Source organism: Ciconia boyciana, chromosome 1 (genome assembly GCF_034638445.1).
Source record: "Ciconia boyciana chromosome 1, ASM3463844v1, whole genome shotgun sequence".
Lineage (NCBI taxonomy): Eukaryota > Metazoa > Chordata > Aves > Ciconiiformes > Ciconiidae > Ciconia > Ciconia boyciana.
Window position 1 is genome coordinate 146,393,621 of NC_132934.1, and position 21,100 is coordinate 146,414,720.

The following is a 21,100-nucleotide window of genomic DNA, read 5'->3' on the forward strand; positions in this document are numbered from 1 at the left end:
CAGTGGCCCCGCCTGGGGCAGGCGGAGGGGCAGGGGAGGGCAGCCTGCCGCAGGGCTGAGGCCAGGCCCGCAGCCCCTCAGCCCAGCCCGGCGTCGGGCAGCCCCCTCTCACCCGGCCCCAGGGGGTCCCGGCGGGCTGCCCAGGCCCCGCAGCCCCGCTCCCACCCCGGGGGTCCCCTCGCCCTCCCGAAGGGAAGGAGCCGGCTGCGGGGGGACACCCCCGCCTCAGGGCGGGTGCCGCGGGGCCGGAGCCGTGGCCGGCGGGGCGGGCGCGCCCCGAGGCGGCGCCGGGGGAGCCACCGCCCCCTGCTGCCGGCCCCGGCGAGCCCCGCTCCCCGCGGGCCCCTCCTCGGGCTCTCCGCCGGGAGGGACGGCGGCGCCCTCCGCTCCCTCCCCTCCGCTCCCTCCCCTCCCGGCTGGCGGGAAGGCGGCAGGGCGGGCGGAGGGGAGGCAGGCGGCCGGGCTCCGGCGGAGGGCGGCTTCCTCCGGGGCTCGGCGGCGTCCGGCCGCGGGGTGGGCGCAGCCGGGTGCGCGGGCGGCTCCCGCGGGCCGGGCAGCGGTGTTGCGGCAGGGGGTGGGGGATTTTTTTTGGGGGGTGGGGGCGGGGGGGGACACGACGGGGACTGTCGCCTCCGCCTCTTCCTCAGCGGCAGCCGGGGCAGCCGGATCGCGGCGGTGGCGGCGGCGGCTGCTGCTGCTGCTGCTGCTGCTGCGCGGAGGGAGCGCGGAGCGGAGGGATGTGGGGCTTTGGGGGAGGCAGGATCTTCGGGATCTTCTCCGCTCCCGTCCTGGTGGCCGTGGTCTGCTGCGCCCAGAGGTAGGAGCCAGCGTGCCCCGGCGGCGGCGGCGGCGGCGGCGGGGCGGGATGCGTTTCGCCAGGGGACCAAGCTGATGCGCTCCCCCCCCCCCGCTCCCCTCTCCCGCCGTCGCCCCCGGCCCCCGCACCCCGTCCTCTGCCTCCCCGCCCAACACCCCCCGTCTCTCGCCCCCACAGTGTGAACGATCCCGGCAACATGTCCTTCGTGAAAGAAACTGTGGATAAACTGTTGAAGGGCTACGACATCCGCCTCCGGCCGGATTTCGGAGGTGAGTCGCCCTGGCCGGGCTCGCCGCCCGGAGCTCTCCCCCGCCCCGCCCCAGGGCTGCCGCCGCTCCCCCATGGCGGAGCCGGCTCCCGCGCCCCCGCTGCCGCGGCCCCGCTCGCCGCCAGGTCGCGGAGCGGCGGCGGGTAACGCTCTCCTCTGCCCGCAGGTCCGCCCGTCTGCGTGGGGATGAACATCGACATCGCCAGCATCGACATGGTTTCCGAAGTCAACATGGTGAGTAGCGGGGGGGCCGGCCGGGGCCGGCGCCGGGGCTGCCGCCCGGCGGGTCGCAGCCTCCCGTTCCCCCTCCCTCCCTTCGCACGAAGTCGCTGCTGCCTGGGCGGGCGGCGGCCGAGCTGCGCGGGGCGCCGAGCGCTGCCCTCGCCGCCTGAAAACTTTATTTCCCCGGAGACGCGCTTTCCCCGTTCCCCCTTTCCCTTCTCGCTGCCGGCGGCCGCCTCCGCGGGCGTGCGTGGCCCGGCAGAGCCCGGGGGTGCCGGGCCGCCTGACCCCCTCCTCTTCCTCCCGTCCCCCCCCCGCTCCCGTGGCGCCGGAGCTCGCCGGGGCTCCGCCGGGCACCGGCACCTGCCGCGGCCCCGCAACCGGCGGCATGCGGAGCGGAGCGGGCTGGCGGCGGCGGTCGACGGGGTTCCTGCGGACGGTGGCGGTGGCGGAGGGCCGCGGCTGGCGGCATCTCCCCTCTTCTTGCGCGGCTCAGGGCAAAAAACCAACCCAGCTTGTCGGTGGATAAACTCTGACATGTGCGAGTGTGTTAATTATTGCTGAACATCGAGAGCAGGCGCGATTGCGTAGGGACTTTGGAGGAATCGTAATTTTGCTTCGCAAAGTGATACTGTTCGGGGGCTGTCGGGTTCACTGAGGGAAAGGGAGGTGTTTAGTGTGTTTCCGCCGTTCGGTCCCCCGGTCTATGCAGTTCGGTAGTTTGGGGCTGGAAGGTAGAATTGCCGTTTCTTGTCCTAATGCTAAACCTGAGGTGGATTTTTCGTGTTTCTGAGCACGCTACTCGTTCCCCCTGTATCTCAGATTTTTTTCCTTCTATTATTCCTTTCGCAAACCTGAGGTAAAAGACCAGCCTACTCTGCAATGCTGTAGTTACATTTATGGCATTAAAAATAATTCTGCACGTTTGGAAGCTGAGCTCTCTTTCAGTAAATATGGCACTAACACCAGCACTACCCCTCCTTCAGTGCACTGTTGCAGTGTTACAAGCTGGCATAGCTTGGCTTTATACATGATCTGTGTATTTTCGTTAACCCTGCCCCTTCTTTCACCTGCTCTACCCAAAATTCTGAGATAGAACCTTCTTGCTTTGCTTCTGATCTTTTAAAAAATGATTTCAACAGAGAAACAGTTACCTGTTTGCAGTTAAAAGTGCCACCAATGTCTGCCCTTCTGCTCATTCAGGAGGGACAAAGGAGACAGTTCTTACTTGCAAGAGTTTATTTTAGGCTTTGTGCAAACTCAGGCAGCTGCAGAGACACCTCATATATTCCACAGGCTTTTCTGTGCCTGTAGGATTGCTTCACAAAAAAAAAAGGAAGCTGAGTCTTTGAAGAGTAATTGAAAAGTCTGACTTCACTATCCCCACTGCCACCTTCCCCACCTTTGGCTATGCTCCACATTTAGGGAAGCACTACATTATGCATTAAGTTAATACGTAACACTTTGTGTATGTGAAGTGCCACATAGGCAATAAATATCAGAGAAAGGCAGACTGAGACTGGAAAGAAAATGAGGGTATGTATGGTGCTTTTTGTGCCTTTTTTTTTTTTTCCCCCAGCTGTGGGAAAGCCTGTTAGGTTTAAATAACAACTTTACCAACCTACAGTAGCAGGGTTATAAGGAAAAGTAAGTAATTACACTGCCTGTTGTGCTGCTAGACTGGGTAATTAGATCTTGAATAAGACAGGAGCGCCTCAAAAGGATGGGTGCCCTCCATTTCTCCCAGACAGTGAGCCAGCGTAACAGTTACTTTGGTTTCTAGCTGCCCCACAAGTCAGTGCCCACTGTTTCCCATCACTTGCCAGAGATCTAAAGAAGTGAAGAAGTTTTTTCCGTGCCCTCTCATGGGGCAATGCGAAGTCTGAAAAATATCAATACAGATCTTGCAAAAGAAACATACGCGTTTCTGAAGGGAATTGCTGTAGTACTATTGTTACAAAAACTGTATTAATTTACTTCAGGAAAAATGAGCAGAAAGGGCTTCTGGTTGGTGAACACCTTACTACAACCAGAGTTTCAGCTGAGCTTGTCTCTTTTCCCTGTGAAAGAAGTCATCTTTGACAAAGCACAGCTATATTCAAGTACTGCCTGAGTTGATTACTTCCACTTATTTTAGGTAACTTTATACTTATCTGCAAAGATTCTTGAGTAAATATCAAGAAACAATGAATAAGGATGAAAAGAAGGAACTTTTCAAGATTACTGAAGTATACATTCTAAGGTAGTAGTTTAGAGGGGGAAAAAAAGTCGCAGTGAGTTTGAAGACCTGAGGCATAGCTGTTGAACTTCATGCTGGTTACCAACTAAACTTTTAATCTTTGACATATTCTTTCATTTAATCCCAAGCAGATATTGTGAGCATTGACCTTTAGCCTCATCAACTATTGAAATGTCTTACAAGAATTTCTCTCTACGAACTGTGGTAGTATGGACATTAATTCCTTTGATTTAAATCTAGACATTGGTGTAACCTTTTATAAATTAGCTTGTTAAAATTCATCTTTATATTAAGAATAAAATAACCAGAGAATTAACATTCTTCAGTTTTATGAATATAAATAAAAAGTTATTACAGTATGTTTTATTATACTGCTTTCTAGGCAGCCTGTAATGTAGCTTTTAGTGATATGATGGCAATTCCTTGTAACAAGAATTACAGCTTGTATCATACTCTTTTCTATTCTTAATCAAACTCTAGGCTTATATATAATATATTCCTCTGTGAATCTTCAGTTACTAGTTATTCATTTGGCTTTCCAGCATTTTAAAAATTTATTTGTGTATTTTTAGTCTTTCTGTTGAAAATTATTAAAAATCCTTTGCCCTCTGTACATCCAGACTACCTGTAGCTTTTTTTTAGAATAGACTTATTTAATAGTAATGTGCATCTTCCTCAAATTACATGGAACGGTTAACATTTTTCTTTACTTTTGATGCTGAAATGCTAAGCTGGATCAGGAGGACTGATGCAAGTATCAGGACTGCACAGCATCAAATTGTTTTACTGAAAAATTTTCAATAAGCAATTTCTATCTGATCTCATAACATCTGGAAAATATTGAGTAGCATTATTGAAAGTGTTACTCTGCTATACTGTTTACATCATACTAAAATGCTAAACATTTATGAAGTAAAAATAATATGCTTTGATATTTATACTTTGAGTTATATATATGGTAGCAAGAATGAATTAATGAAGTTGAATGTAAGAAGTGCATTTTTCAAGGAAGGGCTGCAGTCTGTTAATGAACTGCCCATATATATGTGCATATATATGTGTATCTCCATACGTGCTTTATTTCCCTGCTTTACCTGCGCATGCTTTCCCATTAATATTTGCCTATTATTTGCCTATTATACCTGTAATTGGGTACTTAACCACCTACCTATTTTTGTGCATACCTCCAATAATTGCATTTAAAACTGCGGTAAATGCCTGTAAAATGTACAGTAATGCACATCTCCAAACAGAATACTAATCAATAATAACAGACGTAATACTGAGAAAATACTGTAAGTCATTTTACAAATAAAGAGTATGGAAGATTACTGTTGTCAGATTGCAATACGTTACAATTTATCATTTTACATGATTTGCATTGATTGTGTTCTGTCCTTTCTGTGTTTTAGAGGTATGTTTTGCTTAGATGATGTGAATTGAAAAAGAAATAGTTCTCATGCTTTTTACTAGTCTGTCAGCCTATTTCTGATCAGACAGTATCCACAATTTGTGAATTTGTATAGTCCGATTCTTGTTCAACATTTGATCTGTGAATCAAATGCCTTAGTTCCAGGCATATAATTTTCAAGCACCCAAATACTCCCGTAGCTTTTTATCCTTAGGAAGTTAAATAATCAATACATTGAGTCTCCAAATAACCCCCTCTTTAAACTCATCATTATAGCTGGAAGACTAAAGTGCTGTGCTTTCATTTTCCCATTATTTTAGGATGTGTTTTATGGGAGGTAAAGCTATAAAGTGGGTAGAGAAAACAAGGGGATCAGTGCAAAAATGAACCTTTCTCCTTAGAGATAATGTTTTGCAGAGAATAGTATGATCTCCTGTAAGGAAGGAAACGTGTGCTAGTGCTGTCTGCATTCTCTTTGTGTATAGAGGGGACTTCAGAGCTGTTCATCCAGGGTTTTTCAAAGGCTCTAATTTCGATAAAATTAAACTCAAACCAGCAAAACCCAGGAGGCATCATTGGCTATATAGTCATCCTGCTGTTTTGAGAATACTGTACTCAGAAAATTAGTTTGACATAAAGTCAGACCATAAAACTTACGAGTTGTTGTTTCTGAAAAAGATGTAATCTGTTCTATGCTAACAGTGTAATTTTTTATTTTTACATATGTTCCATTATAAAACTGCAAGTATGCATATGGACTTCATGGGGTGCCTGCTGATTTTCAAAGCAATTTTGACATCTTTCTGACAAACGGTGTTTTAGTTGCTGCTTTAAGGTCAACTAAAGTTCTTACTCACCGAGGTCAAATACTGTCTACCTCCCTTAGATCTTGATGCATAAATGATTATTTTTAGGTGAATTAATTCGTACTTCACGTGAAGTACTGAAGGTGTAGAACCTTCATACTTCTGTTGATGAGATTTGTCACATCTTTCTTTAGATGTCTAAAAAATGGGGTGGGATTCAGTTCTTGTTAATTGAGATGTATACAATTAGATGTCTAAATGTGAGCTGGGTTGCTAAGCTCTATAACCGTAGTTAATGGGGAACAAGAACAGAACGTGGCTGCTTAGGCAAAGGTGTGTACTGTCATTTCGGTTTCGTGGTATCATAATTGCCCTCCAATTTCCAGTCCAGGTTGGTGCAGATCTCTTGCAAGCCATCTCCCACATCTGTGTGCTCTGTGTACATGTGTTAGATGTGACACCAGCTCCTGAAGTTTAAACAACGGAGTCTTATCCTTGTCAATATGGGTGATGGAGTCTAGAGAGCTATTTATCTTAAAATAAAGAAGACACTTTAATGTTGCTTCTTAGATATTTTAGGTGCCTCAGTGTATCCCGTGTGGACTCCAGCTGCCTCTCCAGAAGTATAGGGGACTCCCATAGATGCTGTGCTGTACCTACCAGCCGTATGCAGGGGTCCTGCATAATCCAGGGCATCCAAAATGGCACCAGACACCCTTGCTTAGGTCAGTGAATTGTTCCCTAGGTGTCCAGCCAAAGCTCATCCTCCACGCTCCCTCTGGAATCAAGAGGAGATAGACACTAATTTGTAAGAGGTATCTTAGACATCCGTGTGGTTTGGTTTTTTTTAAGATGAAAGGATTCGTCTTTCTGGGAGGTGTCCATCTTTCCTGAATGGCTATGGAGAAAGCGAAGGCAACTTGGTTAGTCTTTGGGTGGCTGCAGCTGGGCATGGTGAAATGTAACCTATGTTTCCTATTATAAATGTAGCTTGTATTTCCTGCCATAAACAGCTACTTTCTAAATACTTTGCAAACAGAATCTCAAAGTTACCTCATGCAGGAAATCATAACTGAGTTGTGACATATTTTGCTTTGAAGATTCAGATGGGGAAATTAAATGAATTGTACTAATAGAGTGATTACATAATAATTTTTGTTGCAAACACAAGTTTTCTAGCTAGAAGAAGATTCATGTGTGCAGTGCTTATAACTTGATCACAAATCACAAGAGTATAAAATAGAATATGTAACTTTATATACTGATTTTTGCTTTTATATATTTTATAATTTAATGTACGTAGGGAGACTAGTAGATCACACTAAATAGATATAGCAGATAGGCCATATAAATAATTTTGTGTGTGTGTGTATATATGTATGTATGTATGTGTTTGACAGATAATATAGGAAAAAAAAAAAGGAAGAGGAAGAAAGAAATACTGCCCAAGCAGGGAAGCATCTCCTGAGGCCAGCATAGCCCTGCAAAGAGTGGTATCACTGTGCTGGTGATGAGCCAGCAGCCATCCACTAGAAGATGGCAGCAATGGGTACTGCCCCTGGAGGACAGTCTGTCTTAGCAGGTTACCTACCCTCTAGTTGCCAGCTGGCAGGAAGAGCATCCTTCCTTGTAATCCTCTGTCTTGGCCCCATCCGTTTTCTTCCTCAGGACAGTACCCGTGAGCTCCCCCAGCCTGCCTCACTCTGCCTCTCCACTCCTGTCATGTTTTGTAGTTCCTGCCGACAGAGAGAGAAGTGCTTGTAGCAGCCGGTGTGATAGGAGAATGACTCCTGTTTGGCCAAGGGAATTGATGGCAGGCTTCTGCTTAGCTGCACAGGAAAGCGGCTGCTGTGAAGGGGAAGAAATACCTGCTTATGCGGAGACAAGGAGGTAGTTAATGTCGCTGGGAGGTGGCAATAGGCTTTTTAAAAGCCAGCTCCAGCTGCCAACGTTGAATTGTCCTGACTTGGATGATGAAATAAATACGGTCTGTGATGACTTCAATCTGCAATAAGTGCAAATATTTCAGGGGACAAAAAGGGCATTCGAAATGATGTTTACAAATTAGAGAAATGGCCCTAAATAAAGAAGGGGCAAGCACAAATTGCTACATTTTGTAAGGAAGGAAGAATCCAGTACTTAAAATGAGAAAGAACTGGCTAAGCAGCAGCACAGAAAAAAAGGATGTGGAGGTTTTACTGGACCAGAGTCTAAAGCAAGTGAAAAAGTTAATCCAAGTCACAAGTGCAATACAATTGAAAAAAGATGCATCTTACTCTCAGGTACATAAATAGAAGTGTCATTCACGAGACACAGGGATTTCTCTATCTACCATTAGTGAAACCTGAGCAAGAATGCTGTGTCCCATGTTTTTGCACTGGCTTGCAGGGAGATGGAAACGAACAGGAGGTGTAAGGAAGGGAAACAAATGTTTCTAATTAAAATAATTAGAAAACAGGGCGTATGCAGCAATGTTGAAGTAAATGGGTTTGTTTAGCACTGAAAAATAGGATGGAGAGAGGACATAAATTTCCCAATATGTAGGAAGCTGGTGGTGGGAGGAGGATGATGAGCTGCTGTTTAGAACCAATTGAAGTAAGACCTGAAGAAATTAATTCATTGATTTCAGATTAGTTTTCAGCTAACTACATTTGTTGTAGCATCTCCTTTGTTGCAGGTTTTCAAGAAGAGACTAGAAAATAGCTCTTCCAATGGTGTTGCTCTTGCCTCTGGAGAGACTGGGCTAGCTGATGCTTTGAGATCTTTTCCAGTACTGTATTTCTGTGAATCTGTGCTCTGATTTAATAATAATTTCTGTCAGTGCTCCCCTGAGTTGAACACACAAGTGTGTCTTGGTGTGGTTTCAGATGCCCCTGCTGGTCTCGTGCTGATGCTGCAGAAGATCAGGAGTCTCCCATAGGTCGTTTGTAATATATGCTGGTGTCATAAGGATATGCCACACCATCTGAGATGGCATTAGTTACCAACGTTGTGTATGCATCTTCATCGTGTTCTCGGTATCTTTGCATTGAGTGCAACAGGTGTCACATGTATGTTCTTTCAAATATACTGGTCATAAAAAAATGAGTCGTAAAGCACAAGGTCAGGACTTCTGTGCAGGTAACCATGAGGAAATTTTTACTTCTGTTGACAGCCTTTCATCATGCCCGAGTAATGAAGGAGTGCACTTGTTTAAGTTACACAGGAGTAGAAAATTCACAGAAACTTTATGGATTTGTACCTACTCTATGCCTAGCAATTTTTCCCATTCCTTTGAAGAGAGAATAAAAGAGAGAAAGGAAAGAGTGTTATTTATATGATGATTTTTATTCATGCACTGAATGCTTATTCAGATAATTTAATGTCTGTAGTCGTACGGAAAGCTTAGCAATTTGATAAAGGCACAGCAGACAATCTCATGCTCGGCAGAAGGCAACATACAAACGCAGGAACATCCATGACACATCTGACTAAAGGTCCACACAGCCAAGTGTCCTGACTCTGATACTGGCTGGTAGTGGATGCTTAGGGAAGAATAAAATAAACACGTGTTAATACTTCTCCAGTGTACTCTTGCAATCTCCCATGATTTGTAACCTGAGACTTCCTGAGTCTCAAGACTCTGAGAGAGAGTACTTTTTGTTTAAGTGTCACCAGAGCATTAGGATCATTTAGTAATGATACACTTCTCCCCACGATTTTGATTTTAATAAAGATTTGATTATATAAAGAATTTAAACTTGGGTAGTATCAAATGCAATCCATCAATACTGAAGGATAATAAAAACTTTCAGTGGAAGAGGTTGAGTAATATTTAGTTACCATTAGGGGTTTTTAGCTTATCCAGGACAAACTTTCTTTTTTCTCCCCAGAGTCATAAAAAGTAGCTGGAAGAAGAATCATTTCAAAAGGAGAGTTCATTTAATATTTGTAATTGAGTTTCACAGTTCCGTATAACTACAGAGATTGCAAGGAAAAAATCCCCAAGTCTAGGCATGTCTAATTCATTATTCACTATTATGGATTTGAACCAATAATTTTGGCAAAATAATTTGTTCTCTCAGCAGTTAGGAACTGGTTACAGGTTGCTGTGGTAATGTAACCTGCAATATGAATGTAATATTGCATACAGCAGAAAGGGAAGGTAAAACAGCTGTGCTGGGAGGTCTGCAGTTACACTGGGTAATTGGCAGTTCAATAGCAGTTAATGACTTTTTTCTTTATACTAATATGAATGTTGAATTTTCATTAGTTCATGGGTTTGTCTCCATGGCACAATACAGCACTCTGCAGAGATGCCAGAGGTACCTCTGGTGCAGCTAGTACAGTTTCTGGAAGCTGTGAAGTTATGTCAATACAGAGCTCTGTACAGGATGGTTGTATCAGTGGGAGTTAGGTCTTTGAATACCGCTTGTTTCACAAGCTTTAAATAGGTTACCCAGCGTATGACCAGCATCCAGCCAGAGCTGATCATCAGAGCTCCCTTTAACAGAGAGAAGCACTTCCATGAGGCAGTATTTTTTGTTCTAAGACAGGTATTTAAGACAGTAAGGATGACTGGCCTGCCAGAAGTGCCTGTCTGGAAGTGCTAACAGGGTAATGGGACAGAGAAGACAATGAGAGGAGTTGACTGTCCTAGGATAGATGCTCAGTTTTTAGTTAATGTTGGGATGAATTCCACCTATTGTTCCTCCTTAACCTGCCTTTTTGAAGGTAAGTAGAAGACTGTGCTGAACTGGTACACAGTTGATCTTTAGCAGCACTAAGTAATATACCCAGCAGGTTAATGCATGTAAAATTCTGTATACAGTTTGAACTATGGAGGGTTTTCAGGTAGACTTTTTGTGAGCCTTGAATCGAAATACGTGTGGGACAGAGAAGATAACCTTTAAAAGCAAGCTCAAATCCATGTGATTAAAAACACCTCATCCCTTGCTCTTTTAATTGAGATGTAAGATAGCCCCACTATCGTACTCTGCTGGTCTGTTAACCCTAAAGTTACTTCAAAGGAAGAGCTTCATTCCCTTGAGTCACACATGGCTATTTCCTGATCACGTGAGGGATATTTTAACATCTCCCATTCAGGTGGTTACTTAGCCGTTCTAGGCTTAGCATGTGAGCTCATTGCTTAGTTACAACGTCAAATGTTGAGGTGTAATCCAGTTCACCCGCCACATGAGCTTGGTTGGGCAGGGCCCTCTACTCTTTGGGACTGGGCTGGTGCAGAATCAAAGAGCTGAAGGCTTCCCCTTCCAAGACCTGAGCTTGGCTATGCAGGGAAGCTGAGCCCCTCTCACATTTTTCAGTGGGGAAATAAGTTTGGAGGAGTAAGAAATGGAATCTGCCAGACTTAGAATGCTAATATGTAAACTAGTGGAAACCATTTTTCTGCTTAATCAAAAGTTATTTTTTAAGCAGATAGCTGTTTTTCTTGGTGGTTTCTGATGCTACTCTGCCTTTTAAAATGCACTTAAATTTTGAAGTTTAAAGTAATAGACAATACAAAAATGCATTTAAATTCTGAATTTTAAAATACACCAACTCAAGATGGGAGTACAGAGTAATGCAGTAAGTCTTGTTATTCATTAAAGATACAAAAGATCAACTTAGGCCTTTTTTGTAATAGAACATAATGACATGTCTGTGTTTCTCTGCACCAGCAGTGATTTGCTTTAGCTTCTGACCTCCTAGGCTATTCAGATAACAACACTTGGCCTTTCTAAGCATTTTTCCAATCATGTAAAATAGGCATTCTATTTGGATAACAAAAACATCTCCCGAACCAACCGGAACTTTGTGTAGGAAAATATTTACAGGACTTGCAGAATAGATATGACCCTTGATTTTGTTTTCAAAAGGACCCCCTAAGCTATGGATCTGCTAGATTCAAGAGTTGTGACACTCCTGATAATCTGTAGAATATCAAGACTTCTGTGTTTGAGCACGGTGCCTGAGTTCAAGCATGCACCCATTGTATGTTAATCATTAGCATGGATTTGACCCAGCATTTTCCCAGGTGGTGCTTGGGTACTCTCTGGAGGTTAGCACATGCCAGGTTCATTCCCAGTAGGCAGCTTGGATGCAGCTACTTGTGCTGTGAAATAAGTTAGTCTAGATAGAAACAAGCTGTGCCATGCCATGCCACTTGTCCTTCAGACCAGAAAACTCCCTGGCTCGCTTTATTTGCTAGGCTAGTTATATCCAAAAAATGCAATTCATTGCATCCACGTGAAGTTATGTAGTCACCCTTTCTAGTGGGAGAGCTGTGACTCTCCAGAGGGTGATACATCCTATCTGACTGGCAGAACCTATATTAGAAGATAACTCATTGTAGAGAGCTTGTTTCTTTCCATTCTCTGTACAGGGAGCGTGGCTTGGGCCAAATGCCCGTCTGTTACGATTCTGGACATAGGTGAAGTGAATGCCACCTGCATGTCCTCTTTACTCTGCCCTGCTCTTTGTTTCTCTTTGAGAATGTGTTTTCTAGAGAAAATAGGTGGACAAATATTCTCTGCACATTGGGAAACTGCTGTTGCAAACTTGTTTCTCAGGGACGAGCTCTGTCTCTTGGTCTTTCTTTGCTTCATACCCATCGACAGTGACTTCCCATACAGTTTGAAGGCCGCGTGTTGAGCTGCATCACAGAGTGGAAAGCTCTGGTAGATGAGTGTCAGCTACTGATGAAGAGAAGAATGAGCTTGAGGTGGCATCCCAGCCAGCTACACTGGGCAGTTAACATGCACTTAAATTCAGATGGAGACATTGTTCACCTCAGTTTAGGTAGATAATGGTCTTTCTGTGAAGGATTTCCAGAGTACTTACCTCTCTTCATGAAAACAAACTAAAGAAAGTACCAGAGTCCCCTACGCAGCCTTCGTTAGGCACCTAGAATATAGGTGCAAGTTAATTGCCTAGATGAGGTGGACTGGACTTCACCTTTACATTGTGTGACAGAGGAAGCAGGTTGTCCTTGAGCAGTAAGGGATTATGGAATGTGAAGAGAAGTAGTTAGCAGTATTTGGGTATTTGTGTGATGAACGAGAGGTGATTAAGAGAAATCAATTTTAAGGAGGAAATGTTTCATTTCCTTTTAATCAAAAAATGGTGTCTCCTTTGGCATTTCTTCCATTTTTTTCCAGAAAAATAGTTGAGCTAGCTTCAGAATAGATTAGCTATTTTAAAAACGTTGATTATCTGCCTACAATTCTTTTTATAAACCCTCCCCCTTAAATGGACAGGAAAAAAAAGAGGAAGAAAAAAATGGGCAGTGAATTAGAAAATGCATTTAAGATAGTTGATCAGCTTATCTTTCCAGTAGACCCACTTTAGTCGCATGCTCATAAATTATTAACCTGATTGTAAAGTACTGCATCAATGTTGATACTGTACGTCTTTCCTGGCATACCCATTTATGTGGTGTCAGGTGCCTTTTGAGTGGGATGCTGATGCTGTAATTTGGAAAGGGAAGCCAGAAGTTTGCATAAAGTTATCTTGTTATCCATTAGTGAAGTATTTCTTTATCTTTACATTAAAAAAAAATTTCGACCTCTGAAGAAGATCCCTTTTGCTTAGCCTTCCAAGAAATAATCTAGCCCTAACACTCGTGATGTTATCCCTCTCCTTCATTAGTCACATCTAAAAGGACCTAATTTATAATCTTGCCTTATATTCCTCTAATTTACCCACAGAGACACATGTATAATGACATTTAGTAACCTGCTGTCACAAAGGCGTCTATATGTGCAAAGTGGTTTAACTGAAAAAAAGAATTATTCCACTCAGATAAGTATACCTATTAATTTGACTGCTGGTGCTCACTGAACAGCTGTCTTTAAGAGGGAAGTCATAGTCATTTGTTACTACTTTTCTCTAAAAGTCCCTGAATGATTTTTTTTTTAATGGCTCAAGAAAGTGACCAAATCTCATGAGACTCCTGTATGAATCTTTTGCAATTTTTCTTTCTCTTCCCTCTTGACTCTTGATTATCGACATCTGTGAAGCAGGAGGCTGCATTTTCTGATTGTTATTTTTCTAGTCCTTTTCCTAAGGTGTGCCGTCTACCAAAAAAAAAAAAAATCTGTTGTGAGAAAACCAGATCCATTCCTCTCCCTGAAAACACTGCTGAATTACGCTAAATACAAATGTAGCTTGCTATTTTCTGGCACACAATTAGCTAGTCCTTCTGAGCTGGAGTGTAGCTGATGCTTGGTACTGCATAGCATGGTAATAAATGAGTTCTAAAATTCTTTGCAACACTATATGCTGTTAGATTATAACATTTACAGAGCAATATTGAACGTCACCTGCACCCTACTACGTGTGCATTGTTGAATCCCCTATGTCTGTTTATACATTGATATGTTATTGTGACCTCCTTCATGATAATAAAATCAAAGCAAACCTGAAATAAAATGTTATGATGAATCTATACTTAATGGCAGATCACTTCTGAGGAATTCGATTTAAACACAGCAATAATGCAGTAACAATGCTGAAGATTCAGAAGATGGATTTAGTTAATTGCTTCTAGAGGACACAACATGAAATACTACCTTTCAAAGATGAGTGATAAATCTTCAGATATATGGAAATAATGGGTGTGAAGAATTGACTAGATGTAATGTTGATGAAGGCAATCAAAGGATAAAAGTGTCAGGGTTACTTTTCAATCTGTCATTGAATTGTGGTCATCTATCACTGCAACCAGTTTTTGTCCTAGCTTCTACCAAGACTACTAGTATATTTCCATCTTTTTCTCCCTGTTGTCACTTGCTGAATCTTCATGTCGATTACTCTCTGGTCATCTTTTTGTCAGAAGTGCAATATTTTTTCATCCGTTCTTGCAGCACAACCAACCCACTTAGGCTTTTTCGTATTCTTCAAGACGCCCTTGCCTACAGCTGGCTGCCCTGCCCCGTCGCTCAACGTGCAGCTTCAGATCCTTTTCTGTGTCTTTTCTACTAGTGTGGCATGGCTGTCAGTACAGGCATGTTCATTTCTTTGAAAACAGAAAGTGCTTGTTTTTAATGATATTGTTATGCTATGTCTTATTTGTTTATTTATTTTCACTTGAATAGCAGACATTTGTGCTGTATAAATAAATGTAAGTAGGGTCAAATCTTGAGAAGTCTTGAGGGACCAGATCTTTGCAAAAAAATCCTCCAGTTTACTTCTATCTGTGCTTTTGCTGTCATGAGTCATACTATAAACCGTGACTGTTTCTAATGGAGTTAGAGAACACAGGGAAGGAAGGCAGAGGGGAACTATTCAATTTTTAGATTCCTATAAGATCGTAGTGGAGTGAAAGTTCAATTTTATTTGGTTATCATTGCTCATCAGGGACAGGGTATGTTTATTGTTTTTCACAAAAACCATTGGTAAATAGGCAGTTGCTCAGAAGGAGCTGTAGTCTCCATGTGATCAAAAAGATGTATTCAGTATTCTTCCAAGACACTTATTTTATTGACTGACTGAAAAAACTCTAGAGGAGACTATTTTAGCATAGTATGTCTTATCAGACTTCTGAGGAACACATTTTTCTTTCCTTTCCAGGGAACATACAGTGTCAAACTTGGCTATCACATGCAGTTGTTGTGCATGTAATGTGTAGTTGTGCAATTTCAGTGGTGTAGTTGTGCAGTTTCAGTGGTGTCAAAGAGAAGGGGTTTTGGCCCATCTTCTGTTGGCTGTCACGCAGACTGGCAGAAGCAAAGCAAACCAGTACTAATGCTGATATACTGACCATCAGCTTATCCCATTGTGTCTTCATAGGATGGCACAAAAGCTAAAGACATGCAAATCTTCACGCCAAGACTGGAATTTTTAAGCAGTTAGGTATCATAGCCTGAATTTTTAGGTGCTTCAAAGGGGGAGAAGTGGCCACACCTTCCATCCTATGTGTATTCCTGAAAAAACTAGGACCACAGCATTGTGAGTATTGGAGAGTGTGTTAAAAGCAGCAGAAGAATTATATATAATTACAAGACTAAATTCCAAAAATACTTTGAATCTTCATTTCTTTGAAAAAACTTCTTTCAGAGTTACCTCTGTTGATCGTCCCATGATCTGTACGAATTTTAGGTCTTGTTCTGCCCTCTCCTTGTTTCTAAAAGCAGCAAAACACGTAGCAGAACTGTGGCTGGTATTCAGTTCAACATCTTCATACAGATGCGAACGGTATTACTTACTCTTTAGCTTTGCAAGAATATTGGCTGGAGTTCTGAAATGCTGATGTGTTTCTAAAACTTGCCCTTTTGCATTAATCACTCTCCGGCTTATCTTTGTTGTTGTTAATCAAGTGTTCTCCTTAGTGGCCACCAACTGTAATGCCAGTCATGATTCATGCTGATATATTGTCTAGCGTTGTCCTGCAAGTTTTATGTATGAAAAGGGGCTTTTTTAACCCAGAGGTCTAGGAAGTAGCCAGATCCTTTTCTGGAGTCTAGCTGTTGGTTGTTGTCTCAGTGCAAGAGAGTAAATAAGAAGCTGAGGATTCCCTTCAGGCAGAGGGGGAGAAAAACGCTGTTGGAAGTACTTTCCTGGAGCTAATACCCCCTTTCCATCTAGGTAGGATATGGAGAGAAGCTTGTCAGGATGAGCAGAGGGCAGAATTTGTGTGCAACAGGGTCTGTTTGACAGTTAGATGACTCGGCAGCGTCCTATTTCTGTAGTCCTTGCTCTGCTGTGGTTTGTGCTGGGAGCTGACTCAGTCTGGCCACTTCGGGATCAGAGGAACAAGAAGCTGATTTAACACAACTTTTCCTATTTTTCCCTTCAGCTGTTCTGACTGTAAGCTCTACCTGATGGAGATCCAATCAGTACATTTTCAAAACATTGTTTTCTTAATACTTTTAAAGCAAAACTCCTGGTGAAAAATACAGAAACTGAATAAAAAGTTTTGTTTGACTCAGTGTCTGTTATCTACCAGCAGGTCCAACGCCTTTTTTTTCTTGGTTTCCCTTCATGGGAATAAACATAGTAGAACATTAGACACTGATAAAACGGGAGAAGAAATGTTTTATTAATTATTCAATAATCTCCAGAGGCTCAGTGTCATTTAGAGTTAGTGTACATCCCAAAGAAATTATTAAAGACTTTACAGTTGAACAGTTACTGCTGGACCATGAAGAAATATCCTCAGGAACTGAATTTCCCTGACATGCGTACGTGTGTGTGCCTGTGTTTCTTCTGCCATCCCACCACGACTCTCGCCTTCTTCTCCCGATTTACACAAAAAAGGACACACATACAGACACCGCTGCCAACAGACTACTTCACAGCAGTGTTGGGAAATGTTCCTGAGTATTGGAAGTCCAACCAACCCTACCAATAAATTCTGGAGTGCTTCACGGGGTGGTTTTGGCCCCTGCCAGCTGGTGCTCCCTCAAAGGCTTCCCAGGAGTTGCTCAGGAGTCCTCACAGGCCAGAGACGCTTCTGATATCCAGCTAGCCTACAGCCACCCCTCGTTGGAGGGTGAGAAAGTCTGATAGTAAGGACGTGAGATGTTCTTGCCAGATGGCCTCAGCGCCAGAGTATATGTTTAATATTCTAGTCATGTTTAATTCACTGGTAGAGACATAGCCATAGAGTCTCTTTGAGAAATTTATATACTGACCTGTAGGCCTAATGAATTCAGCTTTTTTTTTGTACCAGATGTACTGGCTGTACTGCATTAAGCCTTATTAAACATCCTCACTAAGCCATACCTGTTGAACTTTTAAACGAAGGTGAATTCTCAGCAGGGATTCAGAGCTGGTGAAAATTCCCCACAGTTTTCTGTGACAGAAGGCTCCAGTGATGGTTGCAGTTCAGCTTTTCCCAAAGATTTTTTTTCTGAAGGAAATGCATGACTCCAGACTCAACAAGCCTCAGACCCATAGGTGATGGTGCACTGGCAGGTTGTCCCTGTTGGGTGCAATGGCCAGCTGTGTGGATGCCACCACCCTACGCTTTTCATCCTTGGCACCATTAGAGCCTTCCTGTGATGCATACTTTCCTTCCACTTTCCCTTGTAGCACTCCAAAGAAATATTTGATGTTCAGTGTGCGTGAGAGATGAGGGAGAAAATGTCAATAAAGTTAACACAGATAAAAATTTGTTTGATGTGTACTGATCAAACCAGGTAATATTTTTTTTTTAATGCTATGTAGAATTATTTTGCAGGCTTTATGTTAACAAAAGTGGGAAACTGTCTGTTTTGGAAACACATCAGTGGAGAATGAAGCTGACTGACATCTCCGTTTATAGCAGCAATCTGTGAGATTTCCATTAAAAAATGCCTTCTCCGCACTGAGCCGATGAGACCTACCTGTGTGCTCTCCAGGCTGACCTTCGAGCCGCTCATGGGGTCCAGAGAGTCTGATTCTGCCCAAATGCGTCTGTTCTCTAGTGAAGAGCTGACAAGTGAGACGTGGGCAGGGGATAGATAGTTTACAAAACCAAGGTATGATACCGTATATCTGTAAGGGAGTTGATTACCAGAATGTCATGTTAACCATGCATTTGAAATAACTGGAAATTGCTTTTCATTGATAGTTCTCAAAGTTCCATCTAAAGGAGTTAACTAGTCTTATGGTGCGGGGCCACAGACAAGAATGGAAGCGTGTCCCACATCCTTCAGCAGACCAGTGACAGACCCTGCTTTCCTGAGATCGGGTCCAGTTTTTGGTGACAAAGGCAGGTACCGTGCAGCCCAGTAGGTACAGATCTGCAGAATGCAGCTGGGTGGCCAATGTCCACATTAAATGCTTCTGCTGGGAGTTTGCTTTGTAGAAGTGTTCTGGTTTGGTTTAGTGGGCTGCATAACAAGTTATAGTTGTAGCTTTAGGTGAGCTTATGGAGAGCACCTCTGGTTTGGGTCTGTCCAAAAGGAGTAAAGTCGATATGCTCCCAAACATCTTTGCAGTGTGAACCAAGGTACAGTAACGGAGAGCCGTGGGCAGATTCACTTCAAAAGCACGTTCCTGATTTGAACTACAGTGCTAATATAGATAACTCAAAGCCATACTGACTCCCATTTTTAGAATGAATTGTCGTTTCATTTTGGGACACTGAAGCACATCCCCATCTGATGTGTTATTTATTCATCACTTAATTAGCAACTAGTTGTTAAGTGATATCTTCATCTTTATTCTAATTTCTCTGCTGTTTACGAGATGCAGTGGTAAACAGGTGTAAGAATTGCTGTATCAGCTCATACCAAATGTCTCTTAGCCCAGCATCATATCTCTGACTGGGGCTAGTATAAAATGTTTCATGAATAGCACAAAAAAGTGATACTTCCCTGGAAAAATCTCCCAGCCTCCATGATTTTCCGTTCAGGAGTATCTGTGGTTGCAGTTGGTTTCTTAATGCTTAAGCTAAGGGAGATTAAAATAAATGATTGCGCTGATTTAGCTAATGTGCACCTAGATAAAGGATATCTCTATATATAGTTTTTGGACACATTTTTCCTTGTAGATCATACTTGCTACAACATATTGTTATAACGCACGTCACCATCATTGTTAGTTGCGCTCGTTAAATCCCCAAAGCTGTCCAGTGTTAATCACTGACATTGCAGTGAAATCTACCTCTGTGCACTCATGCAGATTTCTGGAAGTTGCTTGCTTTCACCAACTGTTTCCTCTGAATGCCAGAAAACTTCAATGTACAAACGGTATAAAGCAGTGTGTGTCTGTCTGCAACTGTGAAGGAGAAAAACTGTAAACTCTGCCCTAAATTTCTGGACTTTTAGAGTCCAGAAATCTCAAAGCAGCAGTTTGTTTGCTTTAAATTGCTTTAGTCCTCAAACATCTTTCTGAAGTAATGTTTGAATTATGCTATTGGGAATTCAAGAAGAGAAAATCCGAATGTCTTTGGATATTCAGTCATGGATTAATTTATGTCTGAGACTGCTTTTCCTCAAGCTCCTTTTGCCTACAATACTGAGTTCTACAGTATAAGGTATAGGAGTGTGTAATCCCCGAGATGAGAATTTCTGATGACTTCAATGAACTTTAAAAAAAGAAACTGTAATGTATTTTGAAAGCTGCTAAAACCTGTATTTTTGAATGCAGAATAGGAATTGAGAGCAGATGCAGTGTTCTTTCAAGAACTTGTGACTCCTCCCTTTGCAAAAAGATAAAACTTCAGAACTAAGTCATTATGAAATCTAGGACAGAAAATCGAATAGAGATCAGGATTAAGTATTGCATCTCTTGAAATGGATAATATAATTTTTATTTGCATCATAAAAAGGTGGAAAACAGGATATTTTTCATGTGGTCAGGGCATGCCTGAGGTATGGCGCCTGGAGACACACACCCTTATTCAGGAGTTGGTGATTCTTTCCCAGGTGTCTCAGATTGGACATAATCTGTGGTTCCCACTACACACACAGACCTTTCACTGACACACAGTCTTAACTTCTCAGTATGTACTTCCTCACGTTCTTCGCCTCAGCATCTGCTTCACTGTTACCTGCCCTGGAACTGATACAGAGTTTTCCAGGTAAGTCAATCATTGTAGCCTCAGGTATGCTGAAGAGCAAGAGGAGAACGGAGAGTGGGCAGACAAAGGGAGAAGCTAATCCTCACAATAGTTTTCTCAGTCTGTTGTGATGCTGCAAACCACTCAAATTCTTCTCTAGTGGGTTATTTCAAGGTCTTCCAAGACTATTCTGGCAGAATGCCCAGATGGTGCAAGAGAAGTCACAAGTGCCTGTACGTTCTCCACCCCTCCTTAACCACAGCCATGAGTTGTCAGACTCCAGTGTGGATTCCTGCTACGATCAGATAGGCAGACAACATACTCAAGGTGCCTTTCGAGGAATTAGAGCTCTTATTCTTGCAGGCTATGAAGAATCCCTGTAGAAGCCTTCCAAAAGAAGTCTGGAGTGTAGGGGAGGAGGACACCAAGTAGTAGACTTGCTGTGATGTGAAGTCTTCTCTTGAGGCCACTTCCAGATCCAAACCATTAATTGAGCTGTGTGGGAACCAGACCTAAATTTACACATTTGTTTTGGCCTAGAATCAACAAAAAATTAATATTTAAACATTTTCAATAGAACATATTTTAAAAAATATTTCTTGGGAGCAGTCAAAATGTTTTTTATCGTAACGCTGCTTTTTTTCTCAATGTAGTGCTAATTTAATATGAAACTACTGAAATATTTACTGAAATATTTACTGAAATATTGCAACAAAACATTGATTTTCTTCAAACAGTTTTTTACTAAATGACATTTTGTCAAAATTAATATATTCTGGCAGACAAAGTATAATTTTGATGCCATAGTACTTTTAAGCGATGTGGAAACAGCTACAGTGCTATTGGAATCTACTCATTATGGTGTTA

At 42.8% G+C, this 21,100-nt stretch overlaps 1 protein-coding gene across 6 annotated transcripts in view; it reads left to right on the top strand.

The window, feature by feature from the left end:
• The first annotated feature begins 312 nt into the window (after positions 1-312).
• GABRB3 (gamma-aminobutyric acid type A receptor subunit beta3) overlaps positions 313-21,100 on the top strand; it is a 115,245-nt gene continuing 94,457 nt past the window's right edge. For all 6 annotated transcript variants that reach the window (XR_012040343.1, XR_012040344.1, XR_012040345.1 and 3 more), the window contains exons 1-3: positions 313-817; positions 995-1,086; positions 1,252-1,319. Coding sequence is in view for 3 of the 6 variants with exons in the window: in XM_072849631.1 (XP_072705732.1) it covers positions 738-817; positions 995-1,086; positions 1,252-1,319 (240 nt within the window). In the remaining 3 variants the exon portion in view is untranslated. The remainder of the gene's footprint in view (positions 818-994; positions 1,087-1,251; positions 1,320-21,100) is intronic.